This window comes from Erpetoichthys calabaricus, chromosome 11 (genome assembly GCF_900747795.2).
Source record: "Erpetoichthys calabaricus chromosome 11, fErpCal1.3, whole genome shotgun sequence".
NCBI classification, from domain to species: Eukaryota; Metazoa; Chordata; class Cladistia; order Polypteriformes; family Polypteridae; genus Erpetoichthys; species Erpetoichthys calabaricus.
The window spans coordinates 46,802,494-46,818,827 of NC_041404.2; the positions used below are offsets into that span (position 1 = coordinate 46,802,494).

General features: G+C 39.2%; 1 protein-coding gene across 1 annotated transcript in view; it reads left to right on the top strand.

Annotated features, from left to right (window-relative positions):
• The window catches only part of LOC114661299 (soluble guanylate cyclase 88E-like), a 79,960-nt gene that overhangs the window by 57,150 nt on the left and 6,476 nt on the right, over positions 1 to 16,334 (top strand). The window contains exons 14-17 of the mRNA XM_051934294.1: positions 5,329 to 5,475; positions 8,301 to 8,457; positions 10,937 to 11,046; positions 14,336 to 14,425. Coding sequence (XP_051790254.1) covers positions 5,329 to 5,475; positions 8,301 to 8,457; positions 10,937 to 11,046; positions 14,336 to 14,425 — 504 coding nt within the window. The remainder of the gene's footprint in view (positions 1 to 5,328; positions 5,476 to 8,300; positions 8,458 to 10,936; positions 11,047 to 14,335; positions 14,426 to 16,334) is intronic.

Below are 16,334 nucleotides of genomic sequence, written 5' to 3' on the forward strand. Positions count from 1 at the left end.
TCACCTCTCATTTTTCAACCCCGCCCACGATCTTCTCACCTCTCATTTTTCAACCCTGCCCACGATCTTCTCACCTCTCATTTTTCAACCCTGCCCACGATCCTCTCACCTCTCATTTTTCAACCCTGCCCACGATCTTCTCACCTCTCATTTTTTCAACCCTGCCCACGATCCTCTCACCTCTCATTTTTCAACCCCACCCATGATCCTCTCACCTCTCATTTTTCAACCCCTCCCACGATCCTCTCACCTCTCATTTTTCAACCCCACCCATGATCCTCTCACCTCTCATTTTTCAACCCTGCCCACAATCCTCTCACCTCTCATTTTTCAACCCCGCCCACGATCTTCTCACCTCTCATTTTCAACCCCGCCCACGATGTTCTCACCTCTCATTTTTCAACCCTGCCCATGATCTTCTCACCTCTCATTTTTCAACCCTGCCCACGATCTTCTCACCTCTCATTTTTCAACCCTGCCCACGATCCTCTCACCTCTCATTTTTCAACCCCTCCCACGATCCTCTCACCTCTCATTTTTCAACCCCACCCATGATCCTCTCACCTCTCATTTTTCAACCCTGCCCACGATCCTCTCACCTCTCATTTTTCAACCCTGCCCACGATCCTCTCACCTCTCATTTTTCAACCCTGCCCACGATCCTCTCACCTCTCATTTTTCAACCCCACCCACAATCCTCTCACCTCTCATTTTTCAACCCCACCCACAATCCTCTCATCTCTCATTTTCAACCCCACCCACGACCCTCTCACCTCTCATTTGTGTGAATGCTTTTGACAGACACATTTTCTGCTCTCTCAGCTCTTATAGATGTTAATGTTTTCCTCACTTTTAAGTTCCCAATTAAAGGAGTCGTATTATATCCAAATCTTATTGAAGAATTTCATCACAAAGGGTTATCAACATAAAAAATGAGTACACGGGCAATCCTAGCAATGAGAAACAATGAAGTGAAACAAATTAACGGCAAAAATGTCGATTGGTTACACGGCAAATTGGTCAAATGCGTATCTACAGACTAAGCTGAAACAGTTGGTGGTGATGGTGTGGAAGATGAAAACATCAACTTACAATATCTTGTAGAATATCTACAACCATTAACACCGTCCGGTCTTCCACCACACGAATTACTGTAGAAAGAAGGATGTATCCAAGAAAGTTAATGTAGTACATCTTCCACAGAAAACATTACACAACAAAGGAGACCTTGATATGCCATTCATATTAAAACGTTAAACAGTTTCCCGTTAGAATAGTGTTTTTCAAAGACAATTAACAGATCTCAGAGCCAAACATTCGAAAAAGTCGTTTTATTTAATAGAGAGAAAGAAATTAAATTCAATCACGGGCAGTTATATGTTGCATTGTCACGATGAAAATCCAAACACAGAATCAAAGTTCAGTGCGATATTGACGAAAATTTAGTTCAAAAAATTGTTTTAACTGAAGTTTTACAGTAAAAGTGTAAGTTTTAAATGTATTTGTGTGTTAATTTCAAAGGCAAACAGAATGAAATCGTATTATCAATGAATACAGTAACTCTAACACAACATGAAACATAATATACTTTCAAATTATTACGTTTTACTTTTTTTTACATGGTTAATTACTCGCTGTAATGTAAAATAGTTCTATTATGCATATGCAACAATTCCCATGAAAATAAAAATCTGTTTATCCCCATACGCGAGTGACAGTAGCGCAAAGAGGCTAGTGCGTAGTGCAGGCTGGGGGTTGGCGAGCAAAGCGAGCAGGGGGCAAAGTCCCCTAGTCTAATGTTAGTAATAAATCACAGTAAATAACATTAACCATAACATGACATACACAACAATCACAGAAGATGTGGCATTTAATTCACTCAGTTGATTACAGTTTATCATATATGACAGTTAAGCAGCTACATTACCTGCAGATTGAAAATGTTCTTAAATCTCACAGTTCTGGTACTGATCGCTCCACAGTGATGGGATTACATTGTCTGTGCAGGGTTGAACTTATCCTTTAAAAAATATAACATCCATGAATGCTTGGTACATTCTAATACAAATTGGCCAAACTTAGTTTTGTAATTTTCTAGATTGACCCCCAAAAACTGGAAAATGACAGCTTGCTTACTTAGGCTAAGAGTGCAATTAAAAACAGAAAGTTCACTGAATCAAAAACCTGCAGCCACATGGGGTCCTTAGGGCTGAGTTTGAGAACCACAGACAGATAATTTACTTAAAGTTGTGTTCGTTTGAAAATGTCTGGTGGGAGCAGACGCCTTTGAAACTTTGATTGCCGGTAGAGTCTGTGACGCTTTTATCTTTGATGCCTTTATTGACTTTTACCTCCTATGGATGAACTTTGTCAGCACTGCAATTACTGCAGCTACTTTATTTTAACATTCTGAATTATTGATTTAATTTGATGGGTGTCCAGTAATAGTCTGTGTCAGCACAGCAATATGCGGAGTGACTTTATTTTTACACACTGAATTATTGACTTTATGTTATGGCTTGTCGAGCAGAGCTCAAAGAACTTCACAGTTGTGCTTTTTTACTTGCTTTGATGAAAGTCCGCTACACTCCTCTTGTTGAACCATGAGAAGGCATGACCTATACTGTGGCAGTGAAGGTGAACGTTCCCTCAGAAGAATAGCAGGGGGTGTGAAGTACTGAGGCCAACCAAATGATTATTTTGTGAAAACTATTTCCATTCATGTATTTCTGAACCAAAATTTGCATTCTGTCTTCTTCTGTGTATATAGTAGATATGAACATATTCTAGTATCTTACAGTCTGTCTGAGAGATGTCCACAGTAAAAAAAGAACAAGATCTTCAAATTTATGTTGTACCTTTCCATGGTGAACACCATCCTAATGCACTTCACATGTGAGGGCTATAACAGAGTTAATTGCGTATTGTTTGTGAACTGGACACAGGAAGGTTAAGTAACTTTTCCTAGAAGTCCACAGTTTAGATGTCACAGTTCAAGTCAAAGTTAGCTAAAGAGCTTTATTGGACTGAATGGCTCGTCTTTCTGTAAATGTTTCTTTGTGCTTTTGTCAACACACACAACACAGCAGTTAGCACCTTATTTGGCTCCCTAACCCACTTGCTAACACTTCTCCTGTGTGATCAAAGTACTATGGATGTTTGTTTTAAGACTTAAATTTATATTCAATTAACATTTTTGGTAAAGGGTGCACAATGGGATATGGTACATGTAGCATATGCTGTAAAAGACAATAAAATCCAGTCTCTGCCTCTTAGTTCAGGATGTTTCTGCTTGTATCTTCTTTAAAAGCTTTCATGGGGGATTACAATATAGACCAGCGTCCTCCATTCTCATCTGTTGTACACTTCTTTGCCTGACACCTTTTTCTCCCTTAGATGCCCCTTCACAAAGTCCATCCACTTTCTCTTTGATCATCCACTTCTCCTCCATCTTAACACCTCCATTTCCACAATTCTTCTCCCCACATTGTTTATCCCTCATGCCTATACCACATTCACCTTCTTTTCTGTATTTTCTTAGAGGTTTCCCCAACTTTAACTGTGCCTGTGATTTTTTAATTCCTGTTCTTATCAAGTTCTGTTACTCCACACATTCTTCTCAACGTACTCATTGAAGATGCATCCAGTTTCATTTCATGCATCTTTTTGGAGTATGTGAATTTCCCCTTGGGATTAATAAAGTATCTATCTATCTATCTATCTATCTATCTATCTATCTATCTATCTATCTATCTATCTATCTATCTATCTATCTATCTATCTATCTATCTATCTATCTATCTATCTATCTATCTATCTATCTATCTATCTATTATATAGTGCCTTTCATATCTATCTATCTATCTATCTATCTATCTATCTATCTATCTATCTATCTATCTATCTATCTATCTATCTATTATATAGTGCCTTTCATATCTATCTATCTATCTATCTATCTATCTATCTATCTATCTATCTATCTATCTATCTATCTATCTATCTATCTATCTATCTATCTATCTATCTATCTATTATATAGTGCCTTTCATATCTATCTATCTATCTATCTATCTATCTATCTATCTATCTATCTATCTATCTATCTATCTATCTATCTATTATATAATGCCTTTCATATCTATCTATCTATCTATCTATCTATCTATCTATCTATCTATCTATCTATCTATCTATCTATCTATCTATCTATCTATCTATTATATAATGCCTTTCATATCTATCTATCTATCTATCTATCTATCTATCTATCTATCTATCTATCTATCTATTATATAGTGCCTTTCATATCTATCTATCTATCTATCTATCTATCTATCTATCTATCTATCTATCTATCTATTATATAGTGCCTTTCATATCTATCTATCTATCTATCTATCTATCTATCTATCTATCTATCTATCTATCTATCTATCTATCTATCTATCTATCTATCTATCTATCTATTATATAGTGCCTTTCATATCTATCTATCTATCTATCTATCTATCTATCTATCTATCTATCTATCTATCTATCTATCTATCTATCTATCTATTATATAGTGCCTTTCATATCTATCTATCTATCTATCTATCTATCTATCTATCTATCTATCTATCTATCTATCTATCTATCTATCTATTATATAGTGCCTTTCATATCTATCTATCTATCTATCTATCTATCTATCTATCTATCTATCTATCTATCTATCTATCTATCTATTATATAGTGCCTTTCATGTCTATCTATCTATCTATCTATCTATCTATCTATCTATCTATCTATCTATCTATCTATCTATCTATCTATCTATCTATCTATCTATTATATAGTGCCTTTCATATCTATCTATCTATCTATCTATCTATCTATCTATCTATCTATCTATCTATCTATCTATCTATCTATCTATCTATTATATAGTGCCTTTCATATCTATCTATCTATCTATCTATCTATCTATCTATCTATCTATCTATCTATCTATCTATCTATCTATCTATCTATCTATCTATTATATATAGTGCCTTTCATATCTATCTATCTATCTATCTATCTATCTATCTATCTATCTATCTATCTATCTATCTATCTATCTATCTATCTATCTATCTATCTATCTATCTATCTATCTATCTGACCCCTACAGCAGTGCTGGTCTGATCACTGTTTTATACACTTTACCTTTCACTCTCGCTCTTATTCTTTTGCCACATAACACTCCAGATATGCTTTTCTAGTTTTTCCAACCTAATTGCATTCTTGGTTATGTTATTTTTCTGTTTGTATGCTAACCCTAAATTTTATAATCCTTGCCAGGTCTTTCCAGATGTGACGATCCTCTTCAGTGATGTGGTGGGGTTCACTCGAATCTGTAGTCACATCACCCCAATGCAAGTGGTCTCCATGCTGAATACAATGTACACTCTGTTTGACACACTCAGCGAGAAGCACAGGGTCTTTAAGGTGAGGGTAATGTGTGGACTGACAATGGGGTCAATAGCATTTTGGTGTTATGGTGGAGTCATAGAATGATGATCATTAAAAATGTGTTCTCTTTATTTCTGTGAAATTAACAAATATTCATTTCATAACGAAGGCACCATCTGTATTTATCTTGCAGCATATTGCTAACCCAAAAACACACACCCATACACCGCAAAACAGACCTTGAAGGACAAATTGCTTTAACGCAGTAGAAAAATAGCACTTAACTTGGCTTTTTAATGCTGATTTAACTTTCTAATCAAAAGGCCATCAAGGTACAGGAAATGATTCGATCATTAAAACAGGAGTTTGTGGTTCAAAAGTATTTGTTGATGAGTTTTTGATTCTTCAACTGTGTCCAGATGGCTGGATTTATAGAACAGATCCAAGGGCTGGACGGTTCAGATCCCAAATCTCAATCCATTGTGCAGTTTGCGGATGGACTTGATAAAGGATGTTAACTCACAATTCCCATGCAACCTGACAAAGCCTGAGGAGTTCTGAAAAATGACAGAAAATGGCAATGTGGAGATATGTAACACTGATACAGAGGTAGAGACAGAGACCTGTGCCAGCTGATTCAAGGCTGTCATGGCTGTCACTACATTTACTAAATGATAGCTTGAAAGGAGTGAATACTTTTGTGATCAACTATTCTGTATTTTATATTTATTTTAGATCACCTTGCAGAGATCTGTTTTCACTTTCACCTGTCCATCATTCATTGGTGAAGAGTCTGTGTTCAATTGAAAAAATCAATCCCATGAGGCTTTAGTTTTCTGTTTATGCTTGGTGCTGATTATTCCAGAAGTAACTATTTAAAAGCACTTTAACACAAAAACATGTGTTTTGAGCCAGCAACTGGATAGCAGGCGGCATGGTGGCGCAGTGGGTAGCGCCACACAGTAAGGAGACCTGAGGTTCGCTTCCCAGGTCCTCACTGTGTGGAGTTTGCATGTTCTCCCCGTGTCTGCGTGGGTTTCTTCCCACAGTCCAAAGACATGCAGGTTAGGTGGTGTGATATTTGCCCGGAGACCACATCTTTATACAAAATATGCTTCTTTATTTAATTCTCCACAACACAACACAGTCCCGCACAACACACTGTCCCTCTAGCCCCAGTCACCCTTCTTCTGGACCTTCTCTCTCCTCGTCCCTGGGCCACCTGTCCTCTCTCTCCAGGAGCTTCGTCCTGCTCCTGCTCCCGACTCCAGCTCTCTGCTAGGAGGGAGGCGGCCCCATTTATCCTCATCCCGGATGAGCTCCTTGGTGCTCTACCTGATGTCATGTCCTGGTGTGGCGGAAGCATCAGGAGAGCACCCAGAAGCACTCCGGGGTGACCCTGGAAGGATCAATGTCCGTTGGCGTGGCAGAAGTAAATAAGCCCCGGGCTCCATGAGGCTCGGGGCGCCCCCTGGCGGTGGATACGGGTCTCCACAGACTTGAGCCTCCCTGCTCCCCTTCCGTGGCTCTCTACTGCTCCAGGGCCTGGAGGACTAATATGCCACCTCTCGGTCCCTCCAGGTGTCCCGGCCGGGTCTGACTCCAGCAATGTACAACTGTGGATTGGCGATTCTAAATTGGCCTTGGTGTGTGGGTGTGTGTGTGTGTGTGTGTCTTGCGGTGGGTTGACACCCTGCCTAGGATTGGTTCCCTGCCTTGTGCCCTTTGTTGACTTGGATTGGCTCCAGCAGACCCCCGTGACCTTGTGTTTGGTTTCAGCGGGTTGGAAAATGGATGGACTGGATAACAGACATTTAGATTTTTGCAACACGATTAACAAAACATTTCTTTTTCTGTTTTTCATGGATGTTTTTCATATTGGTTGCTGTTGTACAGCTCTGAGAACTATTGAATTCTGTCACATCACAAATGTCTTTCTTTTCATGCTGAATGAAAATATGAGGGTAAAAGTTTTTCAAGGCCACCACTGCAAAGTACATGGAGTAAGTAACACATAAAAAATAATTTTAGCAAAGTATTCCTCTTGGCAGCACGGTGGCGCAGTGGGTAGCGCTGCTGCCTCGCAGTTGGGAGACCTGGGGACCTGGGTTCACTTCCCGGGTCCTCCCTGCGTGGAGTTTGCATGTTCTCCCCGTGTCTGCGTGGGTTTCCTCCCACAGTCCAAAGACATGCAGGTTAGGTGGATTGGCGTTTCTAAATTGGCCCTAGCGTATGCTTGGTGTGTGGGTGTGTTTGTGTGTGTCCTGTGGTGGGTTGGCACCCTGCCCAGGATTGGTTCCCTGCCTTGTGCCCTGTGTTGGCTGGGATTGGCTCCAGCAGACCCCCGTGACCCTGTGTTCGGATTCAGCGGGTTGGAAAATGGATGGATGGATGGATTCCTCTTAATGGGCGGTACGGTGGCACAGTGAGTAGCACTTCTGCCTCGCAGTTAGGAGACATGGGTTCGCTTCCTGGGTCCTCCCTGCGTAGAGTTTGCATGTTCTCCCCGTGTCTGGCGTGGGGGCGCTCCGGCTTCCTCCCACAGTCCAAAGACATGCAGGTTAGGTGCATTGGCGATTCTAAATTGTCCCTAGTGTGTGCTTGGTGTGTGAGTGTGTCCTGTGGTGGGCTGGCGCCCTGTGACCCGGTGGTTAGGATATAGCGGGTTGGATAATGGATAGATATTCCTCTTAACAGTATTTTTCTGTTGATCAGTGACAAAAGGCTAAGAAGTGACTGCTTTTTATAGGCACTCTAATTTTCAACTTTGAGTTTTATTTAGTTATAAAATGTTGAGCTAAAATGTTCTTGCTCATTTCACCCATGCCTTTTGTTAATTGTTATTATATCTTTATCTGTAGGTTGAGACCATTGGTGATGCATACATGGTAGTAGCTGGTGCTCCAGAGAAAACAAAGTATCACGCTCACAATATCTGTGACATGGCACTGGACATGGTTCGTTCTATTGACCACCTTAAGGACCCGTCCACTGGCAACAACATTCAGATCCGAGTAGGTGGGTCCCAAGAAATCCACACCTGATTTCTACAAATCAGCTTTGCAGACAGTTTAAGCAGCATTTGAAGACTCGTTCTTTAACCTTCTGTCTAATTCTCGATAAAGGCTTTGATAGGGTCTTGTAATCAAGGAAGTATAACTCGCTTGTTCAGAGGACTTCACTTGTTGGTGATTCATTTTGTAAACTTGTCCTGCAGCATTTGTTCCATAACAGTCCCCCAATCTGATGTTAACCCATTTAGATAAATACTTCTGCTAAGTGAATACTATTAAATGTTAAGGCCAGACCAGGGAGGTGCTTACAGTCTATTGCAGGGCTCCTCAAACACGGTCCTGGAGGGCCACAGTGGCTGCAGGTTTTTGCTCCAACCCAATCGCTTAATAAGCAGAACTTGTTGTTCAAGTAACACTTCTGCTTCACTTTAGTGGTCTCGCTCGTTAAGATTTTGAAGCCTTATCGCTTATTTAAGTCTTAAACAGCCGTATTCTTGGTGTTTAATTTCTCCTAATTAGCAATAACATGCAAATGACAAAAGAGACCAGCATTTCTCCATTAAACTTGTTACAATTTACACCTCTGTGTGTATTTATCATGCACTATCGGGTTTAATTAAATACTTGGAAGGAAAGTGAAGAGAATAAAGTGAAGGACTGAGAATTAGTCATCCATTTTAGCCTTCACATCATTTGGATGATATCCTTAGAAAGGGGACAACAATCTAGGATATGAGAATTACCTGACATAGCAGAGTTAAAGCACTAACCAGCCATGAAATTAGATAGATAGATAGATAGATAGATAGATAGATAGATAGATAGATAGATAGATAGATAGATGTGAAAGGCACTATATAATAGATAGATAGATAGATAGATAGATAGATAGATAGATGTGAAAGGCACTATATAATAGATAGATAGATAGATAGATAGATAGATAGATAGATATGAAAGGCACTATATAATAGATAGATAGATAGATAGATGTGAAAGGCACTATATAATAGATAGATAGATAGATAGATGTGAAAGGCACTATATAATAGATAGATAGATAGATAGATGTGAAAGGCACTATATAATAGATAGATAGATAGATGTGAAAGGCACTATATAATAGATAGATAGATAGATAGATAGATAGATAGATGTGAAAGGCACTATATAATAGATAGATAGATAGATAGATGTGAAAGGCACTATATAATAGATAGATAGATTGATAGATAGATGTGAAAGGCACTATATAATAGATAGATAGATGTGAAAGGCACTATATAATAGATAGATAGATAGATAGATAGATAGATGTGAAAGGCACTATATAATAGATAGATAGATAGATAGATAGATAGATAGATAGATGTGAAAGGCACTATATAATAGATAGATAGATAGATAGATAGATAGATAGATAGATAGATGTGAAAGGCACTATATAATAGATAGATAGATTGATAGATAGATGTGAAAGGCACTATATAATAGATAGATAGATGTGAAAGGCACTATATAATAGATAGATAGATAGATAGATAGATAGATAGATAGATAGATAGATAGATAGATAGATAGATAGATAGATACTTTATTAATCCCAAGGGGAAATTCACATACTCCAGCAGCACCTTACTGATACAAAAAAAAAACAATATTAAATTAAAGATTGATAATAATGCAGGTAAAAACAGACAATAACTTTATATAATGTTAATGTGTACCCCCCCCCCCCCCCCCCCCGGGTGGAATTGAAGAGTCGCATAGTTTGGGATTAAATTAAAATTAAATTATTGGCAAGAATTGCCTTCTAATTAAGCAACCGGGTTAGAACAAAAACCTGCAGCCACTGCGGCCCTCCAGGACTGGGATTGAGGACCCCTGGTCTATTGCATGGTACACTTGCAAATTAGTACTCTGACCCCAGAATAAATTATAGTAGGCAATCAATGTTGAAACATCCATCCGACCTGCTATATCCTAATCATGGGGGGTCTGCTGGAGCCAGTGCCAACCAACACAGGGCGCGAGGCAGGAAACAAACCCCGGGCAGGGCGCCAGCCAGCCCACCGCAGGACACACACACACACACCCACATACCAAGCCCAATTTAGAATTGCCAATCCACCTAACCTGCATGTCTTTGGACTGTGGGAGGACACCCACACAGACACAGGGAGAACATGCAAACTCCACGCAGGGAGGACCCGGGAAGCGAAACCGGGTCTCCTTACTGCGAGGCAGCAGCGCTACCCACTGCGCCACCATGCCACCCATGTTGAAACATTTGAGCTGAATTATTTTTCAATGTTGCCTACAAGGTAAAGCTGCCTGGGTACTCCCTCAGCACTATCTGAATTGTCTGTCAAAAGAAAGTGAGATCAATGTCTGTAATGATCACTGATTTTTAAATGTTTTTTCTCTTCCAGCAGGGCATTTATTGGATTACTAATACTGACTCGCTCGTGTCTCATATTTAGGAATCCATTCTGGGATGGTAGTTGCTGGTGTGGTGGGTCATAAAATGCCTCGATATGGGCTCTATGGGGATACCGTACACACCGCCTCAGCAATGGAGAGCAATGGGAAAGTATGATGTCATATTTTCTTTGTTTTTTTTACTTTGCAACATTACAGTATTTATACCAAATTGTGGTAATGAATGAATCAATTATTAAAATGAATGTTATTTTATAATTAACATAATTTTCTCACAACGGATTAATGCAGTTTAGATTTTTAGAGGGGGCAGAGGCATTTTTGGCAGCAGCAGTCCATCACAGAGCCAACACTCATGCTTGCCCTGAGCCAGTTTGGAATGGGGTAAACGTTAAAATTATGCAAAGTTATTGTTTGTCTGTATACCTGCATTGTTATCACTCTTTAATTTAATAATTTAATATTGTTCTTTATCAGTATGCTGCTGCTGGAGTATGTGAATTTCTCCTTGGGATTAATAAAGTATCTATCTATCTATCTATCTATCTATCTATCTATCTATCTATCTATCTATCTATCTATCTATCTATCTATCTATCTATCTATCTATCTATCTATCTATTATATAGTGCCTTTCACATCTATCTATCTATAATATTGTGCCTTTCACATCTATCTATCTATCTATCTATCTATCTATCTATCTATCTATCTATCTATCTATCTATCTATCTATCTATCTATCTATCTATCTATTATATAATGCCTTTCACATCTATCTATCTATAATATTGTGCCTTTCACATCTATCTATCTATCTATCTATCTATCTATCTATCTATCTATCTATCTATCTATCTATCTATCTATCTATCTATTATATAGTGCCTTTCACATCTATCTATCTATCTATCTATTATATAGTGCCTTTCACATCTATCTATCTATCTATCTATCTATCTATCTATCTATCTATCTATCTATCTATCTATCTATCTATCTATCTATCTATCTATTATATAGTGCCTTTCACATCTATCTATCTATCTATTATATAGTGCCTTTCACATCTATCTATCTATCTATCTATCTATCTATCTATCTATCTATCTATCTATCTATCTATCTATCTATCTATCTATCTATCTATCTATCTAGAAAAGCAGAGTCCCTGGAGAAAAGACCATACAAGCATGGGAGAAACAGGCAAACTTCACATGGTTGACAGTCAGTTGTCTTGCAACAATTTTACAAAGATTCAAAATAATTTAAAATGGATTATTTGCAAACAGTACGTCAGTAAAGTAAATTGTATTATGTTTTGACAAGACAGTATCAAAGTTAAAAATGACTCTGCCTATCCATCAGATTATCCTGGGCTGACTGTGGTACAGTTATTAGTCTAGGTGACGATAATAATAATAACAATAATAATTCATTACATTTCACAATATGGTGCTCCATTTACTAGCTGCAGTGTGGAGGATGTGAAGTGGTTTGGTTCAGGGTGGCATCCCCTCTCAGTATTTGTCCAATTCCTTGGTTGGTATATACACCACCAGTCAAAATTTTAGAAACACCCCAAAATGTTCATGTTTTTTTTAAAGAAATTGATACCTTTTTTTATAACACCATTACATGATTCCTATGGCTAACTCGCATATTGTCAGTCAGTCTTTATCCAACCCGCTATATCCTAACTACAGGGTCATGGGGGGTCCACTGGAGCCAAACCCAGCCAGAAGAGGGCGCAAGGCAGGAACCAATCCCTGACTGGGTGCCAGCCCACCGCAGGGCACACACACACAATTTAGAGTCGCCAATGCACCTAACCTGCATGTCTTTGGACTTTGGGAGGAAACCCACGCAGACACGGAGAGAACATGCAAACTGCACGCAGGGAGGACCCGGGAAGCGAACCCTGGTCTCCTAACCGTGAGGCAGCAGCGCTACCACTGCACCACCATGCCGCCCACTCTCATATAGTTTTATAAGTTATTTATTTAGTTATTATTTACTAGTTATCACATTCTTTTAATGATTGTTAATATTTATAAAGTCTTGTATTAAACTCGTTTTATATTCTTCTTAAAGGCACAGTCATTGAAGCTGAACAACTGAGCATTTCACAACATATTGTACTCTATGTATAATTTATATGTGACAAATAAAACCTGATTTGATTTGATTAAATTGAAATACAGCCAAGACATCACTAGCGTTTTTAATGGCTATTACTGCTTAAAATGGCTGATATTTAATTTATTATTCATGTTCGATTGCAAAGCCTCATTTTCAGCAGTGCCGGTCAACTGCTTTAGCTTGTCCTTAATTAGTGACGTTTAAATGCTGTAAGTATGTGGACGCTTGAGGGCACTGTTGCCCCGTGAAACCCAACAGACCGATGTAGACACTGGTTTAAAAGCACACAGAAGTATTTTAATTTTCTTCTTCAAAGTGCCCCAAAGCACCTCCACCACCATAAATCAATAATCACAATAACAATACACTACAATAAACCAATCCTCCTCCACTCCTCCCAGCAGCTCCATCACACTCCCTCCCAACTCTGGCTCAGCTTGCTGAGTCTGCACCAGTCCTTTAAATAGTCCTTGACCCTGGAAGTGCTCCTGTCCTTCAGTCCATGTCAGGGTCAGATGAAGCCTTATATTTTTCTTCAGCCCAGAAGTACTCCTGTTCTTCCGTCCCTGTGACTTTGGAGTACTTCCGGGCTATAGGGAAATTAAAAATCCCTGCGTCTCCCTGCAGCGTCACCCGATGGCACCCATGGCACCCAGCAGGGCTGTGAAGTTGAACTCCATCTCCCATGATGCCATGCGGGAATCCAGGGCACCTCCATGCTGCAGGGAGGACTCCATCTAGTGGCCTGAATGTGTCGGCCGGGATAAGCTGCTGGCCGCCTCTCACAATGCTAATTGATTACTAGAGAAGCCTTTGTGACTGCATTAGCACAACTGAAGCCTGTTTTATTTGCAGCTTATTATTATTTTAAAATCAACTTAATGGTGTCTTGATAATAAAAAGGTTTTAATTTCTGTTAAAAAAGGGAAACGTTCTGGGTGTTTTCACACTTTTGAGTGGTAGCGGAGTTGTGCCAGGGGCATTGCCCAGGTTGTGGACTAACCCTGTACATACCGAATGCTGTCATAGTCCAAGTACATTATTTTACCCCCTCGGGGACCCAAAATTAATATTCCACTCTCTAAAACCTGGCATTATTTACATGTTTTAGATGTGCCTTTTTGATTTTGCCTTGATGCACTTTACAAATAGTATCAGTGTTACTGTAAGCAGAAAGTACCTTTTTTGTTAAAAGTATTAACTTGGCATCAAACTGTAAATTACAGTAAACTCACAGGCTGTATTTTTTAATACAATTCAGTACCCCGTGTTTAACTTGTCAATCTGTTGTGTTGTAGGAGATGCACATCCAATTAAGCAGTGCCACATACGAACATCTCAAAGGGAGCCATTTTATTTTTGAACGTCGAGGAACGATCACCATAAAGGTAAACCGCTGAAGAAGAACCAGGGATTTGGGATGAGGGAATGGGGTACTTTGTGGTCTGCTATCTGCGTAGAGCTTGCATGTCAGCTGAGCAGTTATTTGAAACAGAAGAGTGAGGTCTGATGGGGTTTAGGAAAGGCAGAGGAGGAAAAGGAAAGCACAAGCCGATGAAGTACAATAAAGAGATCTACAATGGTGGAAAGCAAAACACTTTTTATGTTGGAGATCACTTTTTGACTGAAGACAGTATGCAACAGTTTGATTCTTTTGTTTTTTTCATGTTAGGAGGATTGCTTAACTAAAAATAAATGAAATAACTTAAGTAAATCATCAATTATGAAATAAATAATCACATGAGAAAGTATGGTAAAATACACTGACTGAGCAAACTATTAAAGACACTTGTACCCATGCAGTTAACTAATCAGCCAATAATGTGGCAGCAGCACAATGTATCAAACCGTGCAGGAGCTTCAGTTAATGTTCACATCAAACACCATCCATCCATCCATTACCTACAGGGTGGTCACAGGGGTCTGCTGGAGCCAATCCCAGCCAACACAGGGCACAAGGCAGGAAACAAACCCCGGGCAGGGTGCCAGCCCACCACAGGGCACACACACACCCACACACCAAGCACACACTAGGGACAATTTAGGATCGCCACTGTTAGCTCAGTTTATGATCCACTTGGTTTTCTAGCACCCGCCTTACTGCCAGCAAAGCTCATTCTAAGAGACTTATGCAAAGAGAAATTTGGGTGGGATGAAGAAGTAGAAGTCAAACACATTCAGAAATGGAAAAAAATGGATGGATGATTTGCAGTTACTTACAGACTATAAAGTGAACAGATGCTTCAAACCTACTGGTTTTGGGACCATAAAGACAGCACAAAGGCACCATTTTGCAGATGCTAGTGAAGATGGATATGGCACTGTCACTTACCTTGTCTTAACCAACGAAGAGGGCAAAAAGCATTGTTCATTCCTGATGGGCAAGTCAAGAGTTGCACCATTGAAGCAGGTCACGATTCCAAGATTGGAGCTGACAGCAGCCGTTGTGGCAGTTAAAATGGACAAAATGTTTAAAGGAGAGCTTCAAATGCCCTTAGAAGAATCTACATTTTGGACTGACAGCACCATGGTGCTAAAATACATTTCAAATGAAAGCACTCGGTTCAAGACCTTTGTTTCCAACAGAATCTCCATGATCAGAGATCATTCACAGCCTTCACAGTGGAGGTATGTCACATCTGCCCTTAAACCGGCTGATCAAGCATCAAGTGGGCTAAGCATAGAAAACTTTCTCAAAAGCAATACATGGTCACAAGGTCCAAGTTTCTTACTGAAGCCCGAACGGGACTGGCCAAAAGCACCAGATCAACCGAACGATTCACTCATTGAAGATGATCCAGAAGTTAAAACTTGTACAGTTAACATGAACATAACATGTTCATGTGATTATTTATTTAATAATTAAGATTTTATTTCATTTTGTCAAAAATTGTATTCCAAAAAGTATTCCTGTGTTTCTTTTGTTAGTTTCTACAAAAAGTTTTGGAATATTATTACGGATCATCCCTCCTGCCTACCATGTTATCTCCTAGTGGGGTCGGCTTGCACTGAACTCTTGAGTTCTTGACACAATGGACCAAATCCAGTGACTTGTCTTATTTCTCTATTGAGCCACATGATCACAGTGCTCTCTTCCTGATTGTATCTGGTTACCTTACATCTTGGACTTTTAAGTTGTGTAACTTAATGGCTGCTTGCTATAATAAGTGCTTGAAATGGAGATTCAGGGACAGTGGCATACAGAAGAAACAAAACATCCTCTCCCCATCCATCACTGTCCCATATCGTCTTTTATGTGCTCTGTTGTTATGCTATCTGCATTGAGATTCTGTCGAG